Consider the following 25,747-nt stretch of genomic DNA (forward strand, 5'->3'; position numbering starts at 1 on the left):
TTAAATGACTGGCCTATGGTCACATGGCAAATCTGTGATTCTGCTGAAGGAAGAACCCAATAGTTGCGATTTCTAGTCCCCTGTTAGTCACTAGACCATTCTGAAGCACTTAAATTTAACAACTAGATTCCTGAGTGTGTGATGATCTTCTGCACCGTGGAAGCTCACCAAGGTAACCAAATCCGATTTTTGTGGATGTTGCATCCTTTGCAGATTTGGAGTACACTTTACAGTACACATACACTCCCAATCTTTTATTTACAGAATTTATCTTGATATCAGGACACTATGCATTTGGTGCTTGAAATTAGTTTTTAACTTTGCAGTATCCTTTGGAATCCTATTAATTCAGATTTGGCAATAAGTTGTGTTTGTTTAACAGGAAAACTCATTTTGGATGAAATGGCCAATGAAACTACAGAGGGTTTTACAGAGATGAAGAAGCAAAAATGTCAGAAACGATGTAAGTGAAACAGCATTTGTGGCATCGCCAGGAGCAATTCACCCAGGGACCTGGAGTGTTTTAAAGCTTCTTCCATGCAACCATAAACTACCTGCATGGCAGGGACATTTGTTTTCAAAGGAACACTGGTGCCCCTCTCATGCCAAATTCTTCATTAGCATAAGTAGCTGCAACTCTTCTGAATTCAGTGAAGCCATTCCCACTTAAACCAGTGGTGACTTGTCCACTTTTCATCTGATGTGCATTAGAATCAATTAAAAAATGCTCCTTATTTTATTCTGATATTTTCAATGATTTGTTGGCATGTAACATGGCACTGTGAGCATGTTTTAGCTTTTATGACTCCTAGCTTTGCTTTGCACCAATGTGGCAACGTTTTAGTATTGCTTTCGATTAATTCTCGCTTAGTATCAACTGCATTATTCCTTTTTTTATTAAAAAAATTAAAAAACAAACAAACCAATCACTCAGGGTTTTTGATACACAAATCTGCGCCCTATTCAAAAATGTAGGGTCAGAGTAAAATAACCCAGGCTACTCACTTTCATATTTAATATGCTAAAAACCTCCACTTCTGAGGTAATTTGAAGCTGCCTCAGAATTTCGAGGGAGACAAGGCAAGTGAGGTAATATCTTTTATTGGATCAACTTCTGTTGGTGAGAGAGACAAGTGTTCGAGCCACACAGAGCTTCTCCTCTTCAGGTCTGGGGAAGGTCCTCTAAACGCAAGGTGGAACAGATTGTTAAGCATAAGTAGTTAGCACATATTCTAAGGGACCAGAATTTCTAGTCTGCCACAAGCGGTTGGCTATAGCATGCACAGAACTCTGGTTATGCCTCTGCTAACTTCCCATCTTATTTAACATGCATAAATTAGGCTCAACTGACAGAAACTAGAATTATCAAACTAGATTCAACCTACATCACGGACTATAACTTTCTTACTTCTAGCATTCGTGAGCACTGCAGAGAGTTACTCTGATGCTTCCAAGCCCAAATGCAGGAGACCGGGTGAGTTATTGGCTGATGGATTTTGAGTGTACCTTCCTTGTTGTTCTGATGTCCATAACACTATCAAGGTATTAAGCAAAAGTACTGTAACTGCTGCATACTTGGGAAAGCTTGGATACGCTAATATGGTGACGTGTCATTACAGTCGGTTTCTTTGGCTTAATGCTAAAGAATAGCAAGATTGGGTTAGGGCTTAATCCATACACCCAAATCTAATTGTTATTGTAACAAACCTATGGCCACCCAGATATATCAGTGGTCATAATACTGCACCCCTTGGAAATGCCTCATGGCAGGGCAAACTTGGATCCTGCTGTTCCAAAAGTACAGGCCTCTACTGTTTGAATGAAAGGAGAACTCCATTAGCAATTAGCAATAGAAAGCTTCCGAGGCACAGTGAAGCATTTCTGATTCCATCTAGCAGAGGGAAGTACTGTGGTACTGTGAAATATCTGTATTATTTCTTATGAGTATGTGCATATGTGTGTTGATGGATTACTTGTTCTGCACTTGGATCAGAAGGGGAGGAACCAAGCAGAAAGGGCCATTCAGATAAAGATCATCCTAACAAACACAAAAATAGTTAGGTTACTAGCTGTGAAGAGGCAACTCCTCACTGAATCCTGTTTACTCGCTCTTCTGCCAAGGCAGAGAACCTGTAGGTCAGAAGACACAGATCACTTAAAAGATCTGCCCTGCAGCTGTGGAGAGGTGGGTGGACTTACTGGTTGCTTTAGGCTAACACAGACTGATCCAAGGCAGGATCTGTAGTAAGCAGGCAGTAACTTGGTCCCCAAGAGAATGGGAGACACCAAGGCTAAGACCTGTCTAACTAGGAGCTTGTGTGGGTGGCCAGGTGTAGGTAAGTCACTTGCTTTAAAATCCATTGCTCTGAGTGCTGTGAGCCCTTTTGTAAATAAATCATATGTTGTTTTGACGAAGCTGCTTCTGTGTGGCTGCAAACTGTCAATGCCCACAGACTCCCAAAGGGAAACTCTTGCAGGTGTCAAGCCTCCAGGGCTTGCTAAATATTACAGCAGCCATGGAGGTGCAGAGCCGGCTCTAGGATTTTTGCTGCCCCAAGCCCCATCCCTCGGCTCCCCCCTGCACCTCCCTACTGCCCCAGCCCTGGGCTCTTCCCCCCTACCCACACCCCCTGCCACCCCAGCATTGGGCTTCCCCCTCCCCCCCCCACACCTCCTGCTGCCCCATCCCTGGGCTCTCCCCACCCACCTGCACCCTCCTTCTGCCGCAGCCCTGGGTCACTGGTAACTCAGTCCCAGGGTAGGTCATTCAGCGGGAATTTTGGATGTGCACAAAACACAGACAGGATTGGTTCCGATATGATTACAGAGCTGCAGTAAAGTGGAACAATTTTCAGCTTGTGTGATTGGAGGATATCTGGATGCATATTATAAGACTGTCCTCCATAAATGAGGAAAAGTTGAGGTGCCCTTATTATTCTTTTGTTCCACTCTTTGTTTCTATGGGGAATTTGCCAATGCAATATCACTGCCTTCCTTTTAAATAAACAAACAAATAAACAAAGGCAATGGCTGTTGAAAATAGCAATTCCAGTCCTGATAACCACTGGGAAGCATTTCTTGCTCAATTTTATCCTACTTTTTCTACAGCAAGTTACAGTGCATCAGTGTATTTGATTTGGGAGATATGAAGTAACAGCTGCTCAAACTGAGCTTGAGCACTCCTGAATTTTGAGGTGTTCAATTCTGGAAGGCAGGTGCTGGGGGGGGGGTGGCTGTGGGCTCCGTGGGGGAGCACGGCAGCATGTATGCAGCAGCGTGTCTGGCGCTACGCAGAGCCAGACACGCTGGTCTGAGTGGCACGGTAAGGGGGCTGGGGGTTGGAGAAGGGGTAGGGGGTTCTGGGGGGATGCATTCAATGGACAGGGAGCAGGGGGGGTTGCATGGGGCGGAGGTTCGGGGGGGCAGTCAGGGGCAGGGAGAAGGAGGAGTTAGATGGGTCAGGGGTTCAGGGGGGCAGTCAGGGGACAGGCAGTGGTTGGATAGGCATGGGAGTCCCAGGGGTTTGTCAGGGGACAGGTAGGAGGTGGGGTCCTAGGGGGGAAGTTGGGGAGAGGTCTCAGGAGGGGGCAGTTGGTGACAAGGAGAAGGGACGCTTAGATAGGGGATGGGGTCCTGGGGGGCAGTTAGAGGCAGGGATCCCAGAGGGGGTGATCAGGGGACAGGGAGGGGGGGGTTGGATGGGTTGGGGTTTCTGTTCAGGGCAGTCAGAAGGAGTGGATGATGGCCGGGTGGGGCTTCCCTCCCTGTGGAGGGTCCTGTTTTTTGAATGTTAAAATATGGTTTCCCTACCATTCACAGCACTCACAGCATGCTGCCGCGTGAGGTCCCCCTCCTTCCTTTCCAGTTGGTAGTGGCCAAGGGAATGCTGGGGAATGTAGTTCTTTCCATGCTCCAGGGCTGGCTCTGTAGGCAGGGAGGTAACCAAGGAACTACAGCTCCCAGAGCCCCCTGTTGGTTCTCAGCTTTCATGTTGGATCCCTGCTTGCAAATGGGCTGCCCCAAGCAGGTGCTTGCTTTGCTGGTGCCTAGAGCCGCCCCCGTGGGGGTGCTACCCAGAAGCCCAGTCAGAGAGTGGCAGGAGCCCCACTGCAGGAGGCATGGGCCTGTCACTTGAAAAGAGTGCACTCAGACTGGGAAATGGTCTCAGAAGGGCCAGCCACGCACAGGGTAGCCCATCACGGTGTCAGCTGGAGTTTTGTGAGCAAAGCAAGGGTATTGTGCCACCTCTAATGTGGAAAATACACTTGATAGATTTGAAAAATTGAACAAAGTCCTTGGTGAATTGCTACCTGCTATTCATGGTTTATTCAGGCCGCACATTCCCTATCTGTACTGAAGCTCCCAGATCACGTTAAAATTGCCTGCGGATTAACCCCCAGTACTGACTTTAAACCAGCCATGCAATTTCTTTTTTTGTATCATGCATTTCTAAGGATGTATTTGTATTTCAGTAATGCTTACAATCCCCATCGAGAATGGGGGTGCTAAGCGCTATAAATGCACATCTGATCCCTGGGTCCAGGCAGCTCACAACCTGTGCAGTAGTGTGCAATCTGAGGCACAGTTGTAGAGCTAATACTTACATTTTGCAAAGTAGGACATAGTTTTGTGACATTTATGGAGGTTGCTCAGATAGTGTCACTGTCTCCATCTTAACAGATGCAGCAAGGAGGATGACGGAACAAGTATGTACAGAAGGCAGCAGAGCTGTTGGGGATGTAAGAGCTAGCTGCCAGAAAAGAGGTGAGCACTTTGAAAATGCCTCATAACTTCATTTTGCATTTGATAAAGTGAGAGCAACTGAGTAACCCTGTAAAGCCAAACATACCATACCAGTCCTTTGAAAATTCAATATATGCCAGCAATGCAAGAGGGGGTTATATTTACCCAAGTTCTAAATAAAATAGGACCACCTATTGTTATTACTTATCTTTATATATTTATTATTTACAGCTGAGATTATTCCAAAGAAATCCTACCATATTGGTACCCTCACCATGAACTAGAGACTTGCCCAAACTTACTGAAAGTGTTGGGATCAGCAAAACCAAATTGTACAGTACAGTAACTCCTCGCTTAATGTTGTAGTTATGTTCCTAAAAAATGCAACTTTAAGTGAAATGATGTTAAGCAAATCCAATTTCCCCATAAGAATTAATGTAAATGGGGGGGGGGGAGTTAGGTTCCAGGGAAATTTTTTTCACCAGACAAAAAACTTATATACAGTATACATTTTAAACAAACAAATCGATGATTGTGAAGCTTGGTTGAGGTGGTGGAGTCAGAGGGTGGGATATTTCCCAGGGAATGCCTTACTACTAAATGATGAACTAGAACTCGGCTGAGCCCTCAAGGGTTAACACATTGTTAATGTAGCCTCACACTCTAAAGGCAGCATGAATGGAGGGAGGGGAGAGAGACAGAGACACACACCATGTATGTGAGAGTGAGGGAGAGACACATTGTCCCTTCAAGTACGCTGACCCCAGTCTAAGTACACTGCCTTTTTAAATATATTAGGACGTTGAGAGAGCAGCCGCGGCCAGCAAGCTCATAGACTCATAGACTTTAAGATTAGAAAGGACCATTATGATCATCTAGTCTGACCTCTTGCACAATACGGGCCACAGAATCCCACCCACCCACTCCTGTAACAAACCTCTAACCTATGTCTGACTTATTGAAGTCCTCAAATTGTGGTTTGAAGACCTCAAGCTGCAGAGAATCCTCCAGCAAGTGACCCATGCCTCATGCTAGAGAAAGGCGAAAAACCTCCAGGGCCTCCAGCTCCCTCTGTCCTGAGCCCTGTTGTGTCTCCTCTGCTCTATGGATGGGTAAGCAGGGGGCAGGAGCAGGGGAGAGGGGGACACTCTGATATTAGCCCCCTTCTCTCCCTCCCCCCTGCACAGCAAGCAGGAGGCTCCCAGGAGCAGCTCCAAGGCAGAGGGCAGGAGCAGCACATGGCGGTGGGGGGAGGGACTGCTGATTGACAGCCTGCTGGGCAGCTGCCACACAGAGAACTTAGGGGAGCAGGGAGCTGATAGGGAGGCTGCCGGTCCACCCTGGTTCCAAGCCCCCCAGCTAGCTCCAACAGGCTGCTCTTCCTGCAAGCAGTGGACAAAGCAGGCGACTTTCCAAACAATGTTAAGGGAGCATTGCACAACCTTAAATGAGCATGTTCCCTAATTGACCAGCAATGTAACAATGTTAACCAGGACGACTTTAAGTGAGGAGTTACTGTATTGTATCTGCATCATTAGCAGATTATTTCAAAATAAACAAGCACAAATATTTCTTACATTTAAAACTATTTCTCTGATTGCTTTAATGAGCCAGTGGTGCACATAGCAATGCAGCCTGTCAAACTGTTTACTGTGTAGCATGCACAGATAGGTCCTGATCCAAATACTGCATGCAGGACAGAGCACCTTTTCAAACCCTTATAAGTTATCAAATTTGTATAATCAGGCCGGCATAAGAGTTGGTTTCATTTGTCTAAAGAAAGTTTGTCATTGTTTATGCGAAACTTTTCTAAGGAAGTTTGGGCATCCATACTTCCCCAGTAAGACCTAGGCAGAGAGCCAAGATGAGGGGCCTTACCGTATGCGGCTTCCTCAGCACCATATAGAGCAGAGTACCATATCTGGGAAACTAAGCACAACAAGCTGTCATATTGGCTCATTACCTCATATTTGGTAATGATTTTCACTGAGTCTGAATATTTACATGCCTGGAGCTATTTAGGAGGAGGACGGGCCAGGAACACTGAACGTGTTCTTTTAAACGAGTAAAGACACTGCAGAATCTTCGACATACACACTGTATTCCTACTGCCATGTTAGCTGGCTGCTACATGAAGTTCTGCTAAACGCGTCAATAGACTTCAGAGTTTGGATACCGGTTTTTTGGCAGGTCAAAACACTTTGCTGATTTGATGAATATCAGGTGACTTATGTCTTATCCTGCAAGATCTTCTGTGGTCTGTCTGATTTTGTAAGAAACTAACATCCTTTAACACTGTTTGCTTTTTAAAGTGGAGTCCCCCGGGTCTACAGTGAATGGCAGTTTTGTAGCGGTGCCTCTGAACAGCTCTCCAGCTAACTCCACCTCTTTGTCTCACCTGCACATGCAATTTTCTGTTACCAGTATACATCCAACTGGAAAAAATGTTGTGATGCCCGGTATGTACAGTATAGCTACAGCTTTCTACCCCTACACAATAGAAAGAAAACGTGAAACTCTTCCCCCAAATCCTTCTCTGTAGCATGCATCCATCTCCTTCACTTCAGGACATGGTGGTGGGGCTTCTCTGTACCCCATACAGTTGTAAGGGGCTGCTGGGAGGCTGTTTCCAATCCTCTCGGTGTGGGGCAGTAAAACTAGCTCCCCTTCATTCCTTGCTGATAGCATGTGCCACAAGATGGAGAGGCAGGGATTCCTCCTTTACCTCTCCTCTGCTCAGTCAAAGGGAAAATGAGTACGAAAATCCTTTTGAATGTAGCACTCAGAAAATTGGTTGGTTAATTCATTCCATGGTGGTCAGTAAAATTAAAGGTCACTGTAAGAACAGTGCTTCAACAGGTTTTTATAATTCATTTTGACTTTGGTTTTTCTGCCAGCGTCCCTGGGAAAGGCTTTGTAGACTCAGTTAGTTTTGCTGTGATTTGTCAAAATCTAATGAGCCAGGGAATATTTGGAGTTACAGCTTTGAGTCTGGAGGCAACTGAGAACCTGACTTTAGGTAGCTGATATTAGTTAACACAGCACCAGCTCTACAGAAGCTCTACATGCTGCAGAGCTGTGACAGGTAATCAGGTTACAAGCAGTGCATCATCAGAACGCACTCTTGGGCTGATTCTATCCAGAGGAGTAATGCTTGCTTGCTGCTGGTGCATGCAGCAGTGTGAGCGTAATCACATGGAAAGGCTGTGATAGTGCATGAGTCTCCTAATCACTTTGAGGGCAACACAGCATCTCAGACTCCTTAATGCATTCATTTACATACAATAGTCTCCTACACATTAGCCTGCAGTGTCACAAACCGCACCAAAAGCCCCATCAGCCTTAATGTTTTATGTAAACTGTAAATAGTATGTCTCTCTATGGGATGCCTTTGGCAATGAACTCTTCAATCTTTCCAGTACCCTATGAATTTTCATTAGGTTTTTGCCATTCTGAATGCTCCAGCTGAGAATGTGCATAAAGAACACCACTGAGAACAGGAAGAGCTGTAGCCCACTATTAGGAATCGAGGTGCTTAAAAATTGAGTAACTCTATTACTCTTAATTCCAGTGTCTTCTGGAAATTCCAACCCAGACTGTCTGCTTGTTGGTGCTAAAGGGATCCAAGTGATATCCGGCTTTGCAGTTCTTCCTCAGCAGATAATTAATTTGCCTGTAGGGAATGGTGCATCCAATATTATAATATATCCAGGTGAGTTATGCAGTAGTGTTTCAGCCATTTTTCAGAGACAGAAAATAAAATCATTTCTATCTATAAAGCACCACAGATCTTCATCACATTTGTTTGTAACTGTACAGAGAAAGCTATTAACTTCTTTTTTTATTTCTAGTGTCCTCCTCCCCCACTGAAACATTACAGATATCACCAGCTTTCCCCACAACCCTGGCTGGTAAGTGCAGGATGGCTTTTCTTCTGTCCACTATCTCTGAAACATAGATACTATATATAACATAGACAGTAGATTGTTTCTCTGTACACAGACACCAGTTTTTCCTGCACAGTTTGCGCATGTTTTTCTTACAACAAATTACCTGCATTCGCTAATGTTGCTGATGGTCCTTTCCCTAACAGCTCAGTCTAAGCCAGGGCACTAGGCAGAAATGTCTGTTTAGTCAAGCGTTAGAGCTACAGAGTTGTGTGTGTCCAGAAGTGGCCATATCCTTTGCATTACCCCCCAAAGTCCTGCACTTTAATATTTCCAAAATGGTTATAGAATCATGCTTTAACAATTATCCCATCACCATCAAGATCAGAAACTGCGTTGGTGCTTTATACACTAGCTGCTTTACTGGGCTGTAAGTTAACTGGCAGTTAACATGGTCCAACAAAAACAACAGCAACAACACAGAAAAGCCAACCCTCTTTTACTAAAAGTTTTTTCTCCAAAGTCTGATTGTAGAAGTCAAACAACAGATACAGAAATCGGTTCATAATAAACAAAAGAGAGCCTTATTCAAGCTATGAATAGTTCCCAGCTGCAGTAGCAGTCTGCTCTCAGAAACTTTTCCCTTCAGTGTTAGTTAGTCCAGGGAGCTGTGCTGTAAGTTTTTGATTGTGGGTTACTTCCAGGCTTTAGTGCCTAGAGGGTATCTCCATTGTTGACTGCTACTATTGCTGCTTGTTACAGTAGGTGTGGTTGCCCCCTAGTGGCTATTTATACAGTTAAAAGCACCTAAGAAGAAGGTGAAATTTTTGAAGGTGACCCAGTGGATGGATCCATAAATTCCTTCATGTTTCTGTAGGAGTAATTGTAAAGATTACACACACATTTTTTTTTGGGCTCACCAATTGCACCCACTCATTTTTGTTAATTTACACAACACATCAAAATAAATCGGGCATTTTCCATCCTAAAATGAGTCCTTGCCTTGAGTTTACAGTCCAACTAGAAAACATGCAAACCTAGGAGCAGAGAAGGAGGCAGCATGACAACTATTTATTTGCTGTCCCTCAATGTTGCTATTAAACTTTGCCTTATTTGCCTTATTACTACTTAATCCTTCTCTATATGCCTGGCTATAGACTCCCTTAGGTTTTCCATTCTCTTATTTTTATCTATTTGCTTCTGATCAGTCCTTTAACCCCTCCCATTCACTCACTGCCTCCTTCCAACTTTTCCCATAATTGTGTTTAATCCATTCCTGCATTCAGTTCCTACTCACTACCTAATCATCTGCTTTACCCTTTCCTAGTAAGCCACCACACCTCCCTTCAACAGTGAACTCCATTCCCTTGCAGAAAATTGAGCTAACTGAAGTTGGTTCTGATGTCTGGGGGTAGTGAAGGTGTTTCTTTGTGCTACTGCCATAGTTCCTTGTCTCCTGGAAAGCAAAGTCCATTAATAGGCTACACCAGGAGGTTCTGGTGGGCTTTCTACCCTGTAGCGTCCAAAGGAGCAGTCGCTAGTTTACTCCACTGTCCAGATGATGCAGCTAAAGTTCCTGCCTCCAAACAGAAGATCTGCAGCCTCGTATAGTTTTCCATAGACTGATAGATGATAGGGCCAGAAGTGGCCATTGTGGTAATTTAGTCTGACATCTTGTATAATACAGGCCAGATGACTTCCCTAAATTAATTCCTGTTTGAACTGGGGCAGATCTTTTAGAAAAACATCCAGTTTCAATTTTTAAATGGCCAGTGATGGAGAAGTGGTTCCAATGGTTAATTACCTTCACTGTTAATTTGTGCCTTATTTCCAGTCTGGATTTGTCTAGCTTCAATTGCCAGCCATTGGGTCTTGTTATACCTTTGTCTGCCACATTGAAGAGCACTCTGTTCTGAAATGTCTGCTCTCCATGAAGGTACTTATAGACTGTGACCAAATAACCCCTTACCTGTCTCTTTGTTAAGGTAATTAGATTGAGGTTACCCCTCTGAAGCGATGGTAGGACTCACACTAACATTACTAACATGACACATTAATGAACTATTTGTGCGTGTCAACAGGGTCCACACAGATAGTTAGTGCGCAGCAGGCTTCTGCAGGTTAGAGTCATACCCCAGCATGCCACAAACCTCATGTTTGTGTAGACAAGCCCTACGGGTGATCTCAAAGGAAAGAGTCTGGCCGTTGAGTTGGTAACTGTGGCAAACTCAGACTGATATGAGGGGTACAGCTCCATTGGCTCCTGTAGGAAGACACCACTTCCCTATGAGTCTGAGTTTGTCCTAAGTGTCCATTCATGACCTCTGGGCAGAACGTCTGACACTGAGACCTGGTCTACACTGGGGGGAGGAGTGGAATTGATCTAAGTTACGCAAAGTCAACGTACTTAGATCGACTTCCAATGGTGTCTTCACTGCGGTGAGTCGACAGCTGCTGCTCCCCCGTAGACTCTGCTTGTGCCTCTCACTGAGCTGGAGTACAGGAGTTGACGGGAGAGCGCTCGGGGGTCAATTTATCATGTCTAGACTAGATGCGATGAATCAGTCCCCGCTGGATCGATCGCTGCCCGCCGATCTGGCGGGTAGTGTAGACGTATCCTGAGATTAAAAGGCCTTCTGAGCCTTTACCAAAGCCCATGGTTAATGTGCATTCCAGAGAAGAGGTTTCATACAATATTGTATAACACCTCTACTGAAAAGGGATCAGTGGGAAAAGATCCCTCTAGCTGTCCAATCTAACAGGAAAATACTGAATATTGTTAAATCCTTTTAAAATGTACCCTTTACATATCTTTATTAGGGATTGTCTTTTCACAAATGTAAGCTATTTCTAGGCACTGACTCATTTGACAGGAATTTCTGTCCTACTCAGCTGTGTTCAATGTGACATCACAACTCAGAAAACATTGTAAGAAAGTATCGCAGTTCTTGGATGTACTCCTGGAATTTCCATCTGTTTTAATGGAGGCTCCAGTGTGCCTTTAGAGGCAGCGTTTGACTCCCTGAATGGATAGTCTATTTGATCATGTTGAAAGACTTTCTCAGAATTTTTGACTTAACTAAAACTATGCTGTGGACATAGAGTCCTCTTTAGTATTTTGTCAGCTAACTCTTTGTTTTCATTTAGAGATAATACTGATAAGAATTTTATTAACGGTATAAATAATTTGTCAAATGCATTATTTTAGCTCAAGTGGACTTGGCTGTCCAAAGCATTTTGGGATCTCCTGACAAAAACACCTCCATTGGCCCATTTGCTTATATGCCAGAGACTGCAGCTGTGACTGATCTTACAGGTAGATACTACCCTATTTAAAAATCCCTTATATCCCTACTTTATGATTATAATACTTTGTATGTATGACATAATACAGAGTGAATCCCCCAAATGAATTTTCACAAGGATGTTACCTGTATATAATGCTCACCCTAAATACCTAGCTACTCAATTCTAACTACAATTGTGTGATTACTCTGAAGCTATTCCTTTTGATTACATAAATAAGTCTTAAGTGTGAACATGAATGCAGCCAAAATGCCGATATGTGAAAGGGATGGTGATGAGTGTCATGAACAGAGCTGTAATGTTTCTCCATGGCCTTGCTCCATGTAGGGTATCAGAACAATCATGCTCTTCTATAACATTGTAATAGCTACAATAATTAACCTCACCAAATGATGAATACTGACTGAAGTGTCTGCTTTATCTTAAGGATTTCCTTATCTTTTGTCTGTCATACCTTAACATGATTTGTGTGCATTTTTATCACTGAAATAGATAAATATTCCCACCTTAAGTTAGGACATCAATTGTTATGTAGCAGGGTTCTACCCCATTTAACTAGTCACATTGCTGAAATTGGAAAAGTTCAATCAGTGAATATTTGAATCTGTTTTTCAAATTGATTACTTGTTTTCCTTCAGATGAAGAAGAAATATCCAATGAGATATCACAAATTCCTGCTGTTCCTTCTGAACAAATTCTCAAAAGACCAAGTGAGTTTCAATCTCCTTTAACCTTAAATTGCTTTGCAAACTCTGTGGAAAACCAAAACATCAGGTTTTGCTCTCGAATAATTTGTCTTTTGTGGGGAAAATGTCTTGTACAACAGTTGTGGAGCTGTTCAAAACTTTCTGAGTGGAATTCAGTCATTGCTATATTTTAGGAACTAAATGTTTTCTGAAAACTGCCAGGGGCCAGAATGTTGGTGCATTTAAAGAGCATTATAACTTACATATTTAAAACATCTAAAAGCTATGTTGAGTCCATATATCCTTTCAAATACTTGATTCTTCAGCTCACTTGTGCTTTTGTTTTTCTAGAGCCAGTGGAAGCTTTCTGCACATCACTGAAGGATTATTTCCAAGATGTGTGCAAGTTCATGGCCATGGACCGTGAAGTAACCCTTGATCACCTTTACATTGATGGGGCGCTCATGCAAGGTCAAACTGAAACAAAGAGTGGCAAAAATGTCATCAAGGTGATGGAGAAGGAGCTGGTAATATACAATTTAGAAGAGAAGGAAAAAGCAGCTATAGAAAGAAGCCAAATATTTCAAGTCCTAGGAGGGAAAGAACTAGAGACCAAAGTCATTGTGGTGTTGGGAAAGGCAGGAATGGGTAAAAGCATTCTTGTTCAAAAGATCTGCCAAGACTGGTCTAATGGAAAGTTTTCTCAGTTTGAATTTGTCTTTTGGTTTGAGTGTAGACGACTGAGCCTGCCTGAGAAACAATACAGCTTGAAGGACCTGCTTCTTGAGCTCTTTGTCAAACCTCGAGAGGGAAGGGACCAAGTCTTCGAATACATACTGCAAAATCCCAATAAAGTCCTCCTCATTTTCGACGGTTTCGAAGAGTTGCAGGATCATGATGGCTTTATACATTACCCAGACTGCCAGTCTTACAAGGAGCTGTACAGCATCAGGGAGCTATTTGCAGGGCTCTTCCAGAAGAAGATACTCAGTGGCTGTACTTTATTGCTAACAGCAAGACCCAAGGACAAATTTAATCAGTATTTATCCAAAGTGGACAAGATTATCGAAATGATAGGGTTCTCTCCACAGCAGGTAGAATTATACATAGCCAGATATTTTGAAGGACTACCATACAGTGATGACGCAGTGAAATTAATCACAAATTGTCAATATCTGTTCAGTCACTGCTACAGTCCTGTCATTTGTAGATTCATTTGTTTTCTCTGTGAAATGATGTTTGAAATGGGAGACAAAGACCTGCCTCCAACACTTACCAGCCTCTTTGTAAAATACCTTCAGCAAAAGCTGATACCTACACAAACAGATGTGACAGCCATAGGAAATCAACAGCACGTTACCAGGCTAGCTCAGTTAGCCTGGTATCTTGGAGAAAAGAATCAAAATGCCCTGAAGAGCAGTCTTTTTCCCTCTAAAGAAGTTAAGGAGTTTGCTCTGAAATATGGCTTAGTACTGCCATTTACGTTCCCAAAACATTCAGGAAATGGGGAGGAAGAATTTGGAAGTGCGTTCTCAGACTTCGTTATCCAAAATTTTTTGAGTGCGCTTCATCTGTTGCTCGCAGAAGACATCAAGGATAAAAGCCTCACAAAGTACCTTTCCCTACCAGCCAGGAAGAAAAAGCCTCATAATTGGTTAGACCTGGTGCCTCGATTCTTGCCTGGGTTATTGTACCTCCAGCATGATCCATTCCTCTGCTCTCTTTCAGATGAGCATGTAATGAAAATCATAACCAAGAAGCAGAAAACGCTCTTAAAATATATTAAAAAAATACAGATAAGTGATCTCTATCCAGAAAAACTACTTGAGCTGCTCCACTGTGTTTATGAAACACAGGACAGCTATCTTTTGCAGCATGTGGCTTTAAGGATCAAGGCTGAACTTTCTTTTCTGGGCACTCTTCTTACACCCCCTGATGTCTATGTTCTGCATTTTATTTTAAAAAGATCCCCAAAGGAGTTTTCCTTGGATTTGCGGAACAGCAGCATTAACTTACAAGGGCTGAAACACCTGGTTGGCCTAAAGAATGTGACATCATTCAGGTTAGTTATTTCTTGTTATTAATTGTGTCATGAGCATTATAGTGGGACAGACCTTTTCATGCAAGGGCCGGGACTCAATAAACTTGTGTTTTGACACTTTACAGGGCCTCCCTTAGTGACACAGTGAGGCTGTGGGAGTCCTTAGAGCGAACAAAGGAATATGAGCTCCTGAAGATTTCAGTTGAGAAATTTGATATTGATCCCTTTAAGGCAGAAACTATGAAGGACATCCATGACCTTTCTGACCTTGTACAGATACAAGAGAAAATGATCCACTGGTAAGATCCTATCAGAATTAATGACTTATTTGCAGTTCAGTGCTTATCAATTATGAAAGGCCCTGGTGTAGTAACAGTCCAGGAGAGTGAAGTTTCCATTTGTCCACAGAGCAAATAAATGCGAAAAATGCTCTGTTGTCTCATCCATGCTTTTCTGCTGTTATACGTAGTGATAATTTTTTGGAGAGTGAGGGTCCCACTTAATCTTTGTGCTGAAATGCCCACAAAGAAGACAATTGGCAGCTTGGTTTTTGGTTGTTTTTTTTTAGTTCAGGTCTTTTACCTATAATTTTAAAATCCCTTATTTTCTAATCCCTTTTAATTATATATCCCACATTATCAGTGTGGTTCTTCCCTGTAGTGGCAAGAGTCTGCAATTGGCTGTGAGCTAAGAGAGCCAGTCTTTTATCTCCGGCAATAAAGGCTTGTACTTTCAGAGCCAGAGGTCCTGGGTTCAGTCCCTACAAACGATCCAGTTGGTGGGCTAATTACAATTTCAGGCATGCACAATCAAAGCAGTTACTGGAAGTCACTGTTCTGATCTTGTCTTTTGTGAATGTTGCATGTTCCATCTGTTTGTTTTTGTTATATGATTACAGGAGTTAATTCAAGCAGAGATTATTGCACGTAGGCAGGAGAGTAGACATTAGCTCCAGATAGTCCCCAATTTACTGGCACTGGCAGATGTGACTCACTTTGAAGTTTTACCTTTGGCTATGCTGAGCTCAACCATCGGGCTTGGCCCTGGATGAGTGGGGGGGTTGGTGTCCTATTTTGTAACCCTAGAGTGATCCAAGTGAGAAAAACTGGAATTAAGAACTTTGTGTGGACAAAAAAGACAGGACAGGAGAGAGTGAGGCAGAGACTGCTGCAGAGCACACTGGACCTCCAGTCCCTAGCAGCAAAGCAGTCCAGGGTAAGATAGGCCTATCTAAGCCTTTATGCACGTAGGTTATATATACTGTAGTTTTAGAAATACTTTCTCTGCTATATTATACTTTCTTCCTCCTGTTAAGATCAAACAATACTTTGTTTTCAAAATGTTATTTCTAATAAACCTTTAGAGCAAATAACCTGGCTCTGCACAAATTAGTGTTCTCTGTGAAACAATGGGGTTTTTACAGCTATTAAAAACTGTTTCTAATAGCTACAATTATGCTATTATGGTTTATTTAGCATGGAAGAGGCATTTGGCTCCTGCTATCAAATTCCTGCTATCAAAAACCTCAGAAAACTAGAATTTGCGTAAGTAACATCCCTTTCCATTTGCTGAAATACTTCTGACGTTTTTAAGACTGTTAAAATAATCATTTGTTATCTACAGTTTGTTATAGTACATTTATGGTAAAAATATGAAGTAAACCCCATTTTATCAGTATTCTGCTGATCTAAACTAGGATTATTTATTTATGGGCAAAAAACAGAAACTCCTAGTGCCATAACTTCAACTGCTGTAAATCAGCATATCTCCATTGACTTTAACAGAGCTATGCTGTTATACACCAGTTGAGGATCTCGTTCCTTCAGCTGTAAAATACACTGAAGATATTTCCCTCATTATTAGCAATGTCATTTTCCATTTTTCATTCATGCTAAATTTCGATGATGTAATCCAGTGACTGACAAACAAATGAGGTCACTTTCCATTCGCATGAAGCCAGATGAGCTGCATCATTACTCAGTGTCTACGTTAGTGTTGTACCATATCTTGGCCATGATCCAACCACATGGGAAAAGATTTGTGCACAAAACTGCTCTACTTTCCCATCAAAGTCTCTTGACGTGAATGTGTGTCTGTGCTAAGTCCTCTGTTATAGCTGATTACGTCATGTAGGTCATGGTGACAGCAAATACTGGGTGCGTGTCAGTGTATATCTGCTGACTAAAAACTATTTTCTTCCCTCTTTCTGAGAAAGGAATAGGAAGAAATAATGTTGAATTGGAAGGAATGATTAACTTATGCACACTTAAACATCCGGTGGGAATCACTCTTGTGGCATTCGCTTCATGCAGCTGCCAAATGCAGTTGGCGCTTACATTCAAATATTTGCTTTTAATGTTGTTGGGGGCTGATTTCTCCTCTCAGCTGCACCAATGCGACACTACTGTGCTAGTTAATATAGCCTCCAGTTCAGAAAAGCTACTTCAGTGAGCGTTGTACCAGTGTCATGGAGAACGTGACCCCCCCCCCTCCACTTCCTGCTGCCTACATACACTTTAAAGTTAAGTCTTGCAGCTTTCCCTTTGCTTGCCCCCACCTCTGAATTCTCAGTATTTTCTCTCCCCATTTCCTCTCCTTTTCTTTCCCCAAACTTGTCTGTATTCTGGGTCCAAATCCAAATCTCTTTACTCAGGCTGAATTCCCACTGAAATCAATGAGTTTGGTATGAACAAGGACTGATTAAAAACCAAGAGTCAATTCTGTTGTTAAGCTGGTGTAAATCTGGAGTAAGAACATTTAAAGTCAATGGATTTACTCAGTTTACACTGGTGTAATATGAACTGGAATGTGACCCATTGATTGAAATGGAAGTTGCATGCAGCCCGTGGTAGAATTTTCTTTTAAAAAGAGAGGAGACAAAAATAACTTTGTTCAGGTTTAAAATACTTTAAATGAGAGAAATCTGAAATAGCAGGAAATACACAATAAGATGAGATCAGATATGAATGAGAAGAGAGTTGCAAAGAAAAATGAGGGAGAGGAAAAGGTGTGCAACACTTCTCATGTGTGAACCGCTGCTATATTTGATTTAATGTCGTAGGGCCATATTGTGCATTACCTCTAAAGCAGAGTTAATGAGGCAGTAAAGAGTTTTGCTTAAATATGAATGGCATAATCTTGTCTGTGTTATGGAAAAATGAATGCTGGTAACAAAACCAAAACCACATGTTATGCTGTTTGTGTACTGTGAAATGAGCATAGTGTTTTTCCTTGCAGACTGGGTCCAGCCTGTGGCCTTCAGGGATTCTTAAAGCTTGTTGAAATTCTTGCAGCATTTCCATCTCTCCAGCACTTAGAGTGAGTGATATTTTTTTCTCCAACTGTCCATGGATAGTGGTGGGTGGAACTTAACCATAAACAGCCTCCAGGCAAACACTGTGGGGTTCTTTTTCTGCTCTAAAATAGGTAACCTTACAAACTGAGGTACGGTTTGTTTGGCTAGAGTAGCAGCCTGGACATCAAGGCTTCTCAGTTCTCCTACTGGCACTGCCAAACAGATCCACTGTGTCTTTGGACAGATCCCATAATCTATCTGACCCTCAGTGTTCCTCTCTGCAAAGTGGATATAATCTACCTATCTTGTTGGGTGGTTGTGAGGTGCCATTAGTTACCATGCATACACAGGGTGACCATGCGTTCTGATAAAATCAGGACCGTCCTGATATTTAGATGTTTGTTTCGCATCCCAACCGATCTTTGGTTGGTTTGCAATTTATCCCGATATTTCGTTCCGCTGGCAGCACTAAGCCGTTTTTTTTTAATTTATTTTTTTTTGCTCCACAGCATTCGGCTTGTGTCACCCTCCCCACCCCCCATGTGTCCCGATATTATCTCCCGCTCATCTGATCACCCTTAGTTGAAAATGCTATATAAATTGTAAATTAATAGGAATTTGTGTGTATTGAATGATTACCAGAGCCAAATAAATTATTATCAAAGAAACATAGACACACCCAGTATCACCACCATTTTTAGCGTATCTGAAAAACAGCAAAATATTATCTTAAAATTTAAAAATAACAACAGACTACACTGCCTAAGTGACTATATACTGAGTTCCAAACAGAGCCAGGAACCCTTTCATTCTAACTAGAGCAGTGCAGAGGATGAAATTCCATTCAGTGAAGGATTTTGAGATTTCAGAATTTGGCTTTGTTACAAATCATAATGAAAACTAAGAATTTCAAAGTTCTCTGAAAGAAAATGCAGAAAAAAATATTTTGGGTCAATTGAAACATTTCATTTTGACAAAATCCAGATGTCTAAATTTAGACTTTTGTGCAGTATATTATGTTGTGTTATAATTCAATTAAAAGTAAAACTATTTGAAACAGTCATTTTAAAATGAAAAATTGAAAGGTTTAATTCCAAAAATGTTAAAACAGGATATTTTGACATTCTTAGAAATTTTTTTGGTTTTCTTCCAAAACAAAATTCTCGAAAAATCAACCCGATTTCATGAAGTGTTTAGATTGCAAAAGAACTGCATGTTCTGCCCAGCTCTAGTTCTAATCCCAGCTCTGACGCTGACTTTCTATGTTGGCTTGAGGAAAATCACTCTGAGCCTGAGCCTGTGAACACTGTTTGTGGGAATGATCATTAATCACACACAGTTCCAATTAAATCAGTGAGGCTGCACCACTGTAGCGAAGAGCATGGCTGATCACTGCAATGACTATTGGAAATAATGTAGTTCTAGCCATTTGGCAGCGGAAGCAGGACTGGAGCTTCAGGTTGGCAGGGTGTTTTTTGTTTTGTTTTGTGGCCACAGCTAACTTTGCTGTTGAATCTCTGCCTTGCAGAGGAGCCCTGACAAAATGTCCTCTTGTTTTTCATTGTTGGTACCAAGAGCCTCTTAAGATGCTTTCAGATTGATGGCTGTGATCTCCATAATTTCTTTTAGTTTTAAACTCTGCTTGGGGGAGGATCATGACTGCTTTAGCACTAAGGGAGCAATTAACATGCTTTGTGGTGAAGCCACTGGTAATGCTTTTCTTTTCCTTTTCTGGAAGAGAGGATCTATGTATGGATATATACTGTTAGTATTTCTTAATTATACTATGACAACACACTTTTGCCCTGTGTTTTTACCCATTCCTTTATCATGAACAAAAAAATAGCTGTTTATAATTGAACCTTCAATACTTCCCTCTCACACTGAGGTCAAGCCAACTATCTCCAGATATTTAAGTTCCTTTGAACAGGAAACAAAATAGCATAGAGACAAAGGGCAATATTCTACCATAGATTATCACTCTGAACTGTCCACTGCTTTTTATGGGGCATTCCACGAGATGATGGATGGCAACATAATAGCCCACAGGATCCTGCCTTACTGGCTCAGCTTATTATCCCATTATGATCCAGATCCTACTTTATCAGTGGCCATTCTCTGATGTTTCAGGAAAGGCAAGCATAATTCAAATTATGCTCCATGGCTCCCAGTGTTGTCTATAAGACTAGCAGGGGAGTATGGCCTCAAATCCAGACTCCTAAAATTAGGGTGGCCATATTTTCCCAAAGGGAAAATGGGACACCCCACAGAGTCAGCCCAAGGCCCCCATCTCCTCCCTGCATATGGGGTGGTCTGAGCCCCCCTGCCATCTACCTGCCTGGGGCCAGCCTGAAGCTTCCCTCCACTCATGGGATCAGTCTGAGCCCTCGCTGAACTTCCCACCCACATGGGGCCAGCCCAAAATCCCCCCATCCCCTGGCACATGGGGCCAGCCTAAGCCTACCCTGCCACCCACCTGCATAGGGCCAGCCCAAGACCCCCCCTCCCCTGGCATGTGGGGCCAGACTGAGCCTACCCTGCCACCCACCTGCATGGGGCCAGCCTAAGGCCTCCTTCTCTGCCCCTGGTGCATGGGGCCAACCCAATACTCCCTGCCACTCGCCTATGCGGGGCCAGTCAGGCCAGAGCTGCTCTTGAGCTCTCCCTCCTGCATGGGGCTGGCCTAGCATTGCCACACGCCTCCCCACCTCTGAGTTCCTACACATCCTGCTAGGGGTCGCACTGCACTTTTTTGGCAAACTTTGCATTTGTCCTGTTTGCCAAAAAAAGTCAGAACGGTCGGGACAGGACTTAAAAAAGGGACTGTCCTGGCCAAAACCCCCATCTAAAATCCCTTCCACCAGAAGGAAGTGCAGTGAGAAGATGTTCAGTTTTTCTCCTCCCTAATCCAGGAGAGGAAGCAGTGAAGATGATTGTTATAGCATCATTTTTTTTTCTGTACATGTAGGGAGGAAATTCAGTTGGGACACAACTGTTTCATAACTGTTTTAACAATGTTCCTTTTGTAATGTAAGTGGAGCATTAAGTGCTACCATTTGCATATCAAAGGAAGTGGGTCATGTAGTTCTATTCTTCTTTAAAATCTTCTTAGGCTCTGAGATTGGAAAGCAAGAGAGCTGCTTATTAGAAGAGCTCGAATATGCAAGATTGCTCTTACCCAGGGCTTAAATTCTTATAGAGTATTTCCCGTAGCACCCCCCCTCCCCCAACATGCTATAAAGACTCCAGAGGGTTTGAAAATATTTACCAAACCTCTACTCCAGACAGCTCTGGCTGAATTTAAGCCCTGCACTTACCTGATTGCCTGGGTTCATTATAAAGAAGCAGCCAATCAAATTTATGAGCAGATATCTTAGATGGTCAATGGACAGGAAATAGTTAAAAGGAAACCTAGTAATGTCTTGCTTTGTGGTCCTGCAGCTTGGATGCTCTGAGTGAAAATGAAATAGGAGATGAAGGAACAAAAAGTCTCTGTGAAGTATTGTCTGAGCTGACATCACTGGAAACGTTGAAGTAAGTTGCAAGGTTAACAGTGCCAACTTCTGGGAGCCAGGAAAGAGAAATAGGCTAATCCTATGGCACTCAGAGTTGGGATTGTCGTTTGAGGCTTCCTAATTTCATTTCAAGGCAAGCAGTTAATTCTTCCTGTGTTTGCCTTGTTCATCATACATCAATTCTTTTACAAGAACTACAGAGAAATATATCAAATGCACAGTAAATATTAAGAGAAATTTCTTAATGTCTGATCCTGCCATTGCTCCAGATGTGAAATACCCATTGAAGGCAGTGGTGACTGAGTGTGGGTGGATGGCAGGGTCTGACCTAATTAGCAAAATATATACTTTGTTCATTTAGATACATTAGACATTGAAAATCACCAAGAGGAGATTTCAGGTTTTTGTTTTTCAGATAGGGTTAAATCCTCTATCTGGTTAATCAGCTTTCAAAAAAAATATTGGTTACGGTCCTCAGAACTGCTCCACATTGACCCAGTCTTCCCTGAGATAATCTTGAAGGACAACATCATCTTAAATGATCCTGGGATGGGAAAATGTCAGAGTATTGGTGGTTATAGGGTTACATTCTCATGTTGCATCTCAGTGTCAAATTTTTAGAGCAACATGGGAAAAAATTACCCAACATTGTGATAACCTGGTTTAATTAAACTCTATTAACAAGAACATCTTATTTATAATAGCTTATCACAGAACAAGATAACAGATTTGGGTGCAGAACAACTAGCCACAGCTCTTCCTTCCTTATCCTCATTAAAGACACTCAGGTGAGAGTTTATATTCTATTCTATTGCTTTGTATAAAGTGTCTCTGTGCCTTAGTTCAGAAGATAATGACTATACTTGGAATGAATAACGCCCACATACTGTAATAAATTCACTATGGGCTTGGAGCTTCAAGCCTTATTCATATGGTTAGTCCCACTGAAAGTGGTAGGATTGCTCCTTTGAGCAAGGGCTCCAGGATTGAGGCCTCTGTCTTGATAGTTCCTAAACACCAGCAGCACTGGATCTTATTTATTTGGGAGAAGATAAATATAAAATTTAATCTGATATGGAGATACAAGTCCATAACTTAGCAATATGTACCAAGAGGTACATTGCTTTTAAACCATACACAGAGCTCCTCACTGATGAATAGTTCTGCACATGGAACTGCTATCCAAGGCCTCAATCCTGTGACAAGCTTTGCAAGGGTCTACTCAGCAGAATCAAGGTCTAGAGAACTAAACTACACCCAACAGGCTGGGACTTGACTCAGGGTATGTGGTTCATCTAGTCCAGTATCCTGCCTGACATGGGCTAGAATTAAATGTTTAAGGAAGGGGCAGGCAAACTTTTTGGCCTGAGGGCCGCATCGGGTTTTGGAAATTGTATGGAGGGCTGGGTAGGAGAGGGGATTATAGCCCCTATCGCCCGCCCTGGGACTCCTGCCCCATCCAAACCCCCTGTTCCCTGACAGCCCCCTGGGACCCCTGCCCCATCCACCCCCCGTCATTGTCCCCTGACTGCACCAGGAACCCCTGCCCCAACTGTCCCCCGCCACCCCATCCAACCCCTCCTCTCATTCCTGACTCCCCCCCCCGGGATCCCTGCCCCCATTCAACCCCCCTGTTCCCTGCCCTCTGACCACCCAGACCCCTATCCACACCCCTGCCCCTTGCCCAGTCCCCGAACTCCCCTGCCCTCTATCCAACTCCCCCTGCCCACTTACCGCACTGCCTGGAGCACCGGTGGCTGATGGTGCTACAGCCGTGCTGCCCAGCTGGAGCCAGCCACTTTGTTGCCACCACGCAGCACAGAGCAGTGGGTCAGGCCGGGCTTAGAAGCTCACAGCCCTGCAGCCCAGAGCATTGAGCCGGTGGCGGAGCGAGCTGAGGCTGCGGGGGAGGAGGGACAGCAGGGAAGGAGCTGGGGGCTAGCCTCTATGCTGGGAGCTCAGGGGCCAGGCAGGAGGGTCGGCCGACCCGCGGGCCATAGTTCGCCCACCTCTGCTTCAGAGGAAGGCACAATAAACCCTACAGTTTGATTATGGAATAATTTGCTTCTAAGGGAAGCTTCTTCCTAACCCTTGTGCCCTGAAGCATAAAGATTTAGCCTCTGCAGGTTTTTAAATCGTATCTAATATAGCCAATGATGTTCTCATTATCTGTTTAAATGTCTAATCCTATTTTTGATTTATGTTTGTAAACTGAATAAGGGGAATATCTGGCTCTCAATAGGACTGTAATTCGATATTTAAAATGTCTTGAAACCATAATCTACAGAATGGTTGCAAATTAATAAGAATTAATCATACCCTAATACATACCAGCCATGTCTGGAATTTTCTTTAATTTACTAGTGAGCATTTTGCTTTATTTAATGGTGATCCTGCTGTCTGTATTTTCTGCAGTTTGTACAATAACTACATTTGTGATGCTGGAGCGGAAAATATAGCAAAAATACTTCCTGCAATGGCATCTTTGAGGGTGCTACAGTAAGTATCAAATCTTCAGAGAGGATAAAGGGGAAAAAAGCTTGCTTGGATACAACTAAAATCTGATCTTGCAGATTAATATTTTATTGCTGTTACCATCAGCTGAGGAGTTTCAAATGCTTTGAAACTGGGAATTTGCACCCCTGTGTTTGTGGAAACGGAGAGAAGAGGGGAAGGAGAGAATTGAGGGGGAATAACTGGGGAAAGCTTTGTGGTGGCAGGTTGGGATAGGAAGAGGAAACCCAGGGGACAGTGAACAGGACATAAGCTTGGTTACAAGATGGAGCCTAATAAAGCATTAGTATTTATGGTTAAGCCTGAAAGACAATTCTGCACCCCCTTTCAGAACATACAGTTCTTACCCACTACAAACAGTGATAGCCACAGGATTTTGAGAAGGCCAGTGAGATTCTTAAGGGCACTACAGCTTATCTGATTCATTTGTTTTATTAAAAAAAAAAAGAGAGAGAGCAGGAAAGCCATATACCTTCCCCAGTTTCCTTGGACAGGAGAAATGTGTATGTGCTGGGTCCAGATGTAGTTACCAACAATTAGAAAGATTTAAGGGACCGTTGCAGATATAACTGTATGTCCAGGACCAACTAAACCACACAGAATCTGAAGGGATTTGAGGTGACTTCATAGCACTTCAGATGCTTTATAATTAACCCTGTAGCATGTCACAATTAATCCTGCCAGTACTAGATTCCTAAAATCAGGAGGAAAGGAACCTAATGGGTCGGAGGTGGGGGTGGGACTTTCCAGGCATTACAAGCCAACTTTGGATGGGAGAACAGAGTAGAAGATTGAGTTTGGGATGGGAGAAAAGTGGTAGAAGAAGGCGGAACATTAGGAGGATGGAGAACTTGTGTGGACTGACGGGATGATGGCTCAGGAGACTGACTGTCTTAATCAAGTACCAGATGGCAACCTGGGTTTTCCTTTGAGGACTAATTGTTGTTTTTTGTTTTTTAATTAATCTTCATATCTCCTTTTATCTCAAGGATGATGTTTGATTACTGTGATGGTTAGTGTGTCCTAGACTAACAGCCACCAAATGTATTTTTGCCTTCAGTGTTCAATGTAACAAGATAACTGATGCCGGAGCCCAGAAGCTGACTGATAGCCTCAGAAAATGCCCCCACATCAAGAGTGTGGCGTAAGTCTCTGGACTGTGTCGTTGTAGCTTAGATCTATAAACTGGGTTGGGATTTGCTCTGATGCTGGTCAATGGATTCGCCAGATTTGCAACAGGAACCAAAAATATCACTAGTCCAAAAGTAGCAACTGACTTGACAAAAATGTCTGTCACTGCGCTCTGTTGGTTCTGTGACAATAAGGGCTAGCCTGTGCCATTTACACAGCCTGCATAGAGCTTCCCACCATGCAGGTTTCTCCCAACAATGTACCTGACCTGCTCTGTGGGTTGGGATGGGGGAGATGTGACCCCACCTCCTGCCTAACGGGGCCATTCTGCATTCTAGGGTTCTTCTAGACCAAAGGGACACAAGAAGAGGCAGATGTTCCACAGTCACAGCCTGACCTCAAGTGTCTGTACATGGGAACGTACCTCAAAAGGCCAACAACGAGCATAAGCGCTATAATCTGAGAGGCTAAATACCATTGTTTGATTTGACAGCATAGTTCAAGTAAAACATTTTGATAGTGATGATTTCATATGAAGGGTAACAGGCTGTTGAGGGGAAGTGTGTGAAGATAGTAAACCTTTACTCTTCCATTTGGGAACTGCATGCCACTGATGTTAGAAAGTAAAG

General features: G+C 43.0%; 1 protein-coding gene across 3 annotated transcripts in view; it reads left to right on the forward strand.

Annotated features, from left to right (window-relative positions):
* The window catches only part of CIITA (class II major histocompatibility complex transactivator), a 62,311-nt gene that overhangs the window by 29,655 nt on the left and 6,909 nt on the right, over nucleotides 1-25,747 (forward strand). For all 3 annotated transcript variants that reach the window (XM_030577855.1, XM_030577856.1, XM_030577857.1), the window contains exons 5-20: nucleotides 383-463; nucleotides 1,415-1,474; nucleotides 4,681-4,764; nucleotides 7,056-7,202; nucleotides 8,315-8,455; nucleotides 8,595-8,654; nucleotides 11,839-11,946; nucleotides 12,575-12,646; nucleotides 12,974-14,684; nucleotides 14,789-14,962; nucleotides 16,139-16,207; nucleotides 17,901-17,981; nucleotides 21,400-21,492; nucleotides 22,178-22,261; nucleotides 23,889-23,972; nucleotides 25,048-25,131. In XM_030577855.1, coding sequence (XP_030433715.1) covers nucleotides 383-463; nucleotides 1,415-1,474; nucleotides 4,681-4,764; nucleotides 7,056-7,202; nucleotides 8,315-8,455; nucleotides 8,595-8,654; nucleotides 11,839-11,946; nucleotides 12,575-12,646; nucleotides 12,974-14,684; nucleotides 14,789-14,962; nucleotides 16,139-16,207; nucleotides 17,901-17,981; nucleotides 21,400-21,492; nucleotides 22,178-22,261; nucleotides 23,889-23,972; nucleotides 25,048-25,131 — 3,133 coding nt within the window. The remainder of the gene's footprint in view (nucleotides 1-382; nucleotides 464-1,414; nucleotides 1,475-4,680; nucleotides 4,765-7,055; nucleotides 7,203-8,314; nucleotides 8,456-8,594; nucleotides 8,655-11,838; nucleotides 11,947-12,574; nucleotides 12,647-12,973; nucleotides 14,685-14,788; nucleotides 14,963-16,138; nucleotides 16,208-17,900; nucleotides 17,982-21,399; nucleotides 21,493-22,177; nucleotides 22,262-23,888; nucleotides 23,973-25,047; nucleotides 25,132-25,747) is intronic.

This window comes from Gopherus evgoodei, chromosome 10 (assembly GCF_007399415.2).
Source record: "Gopherus evgoodei ecotype Sinaloan lineage chromosome 10, rGopEvg1_v1.p, whole genome shotgun sequence".
Taxonomy (NCBI): Eukaryota; Metazoa; Chordata; order Testudines; family Testudinidae; genus Gopherus; species Gopherus evgoodei.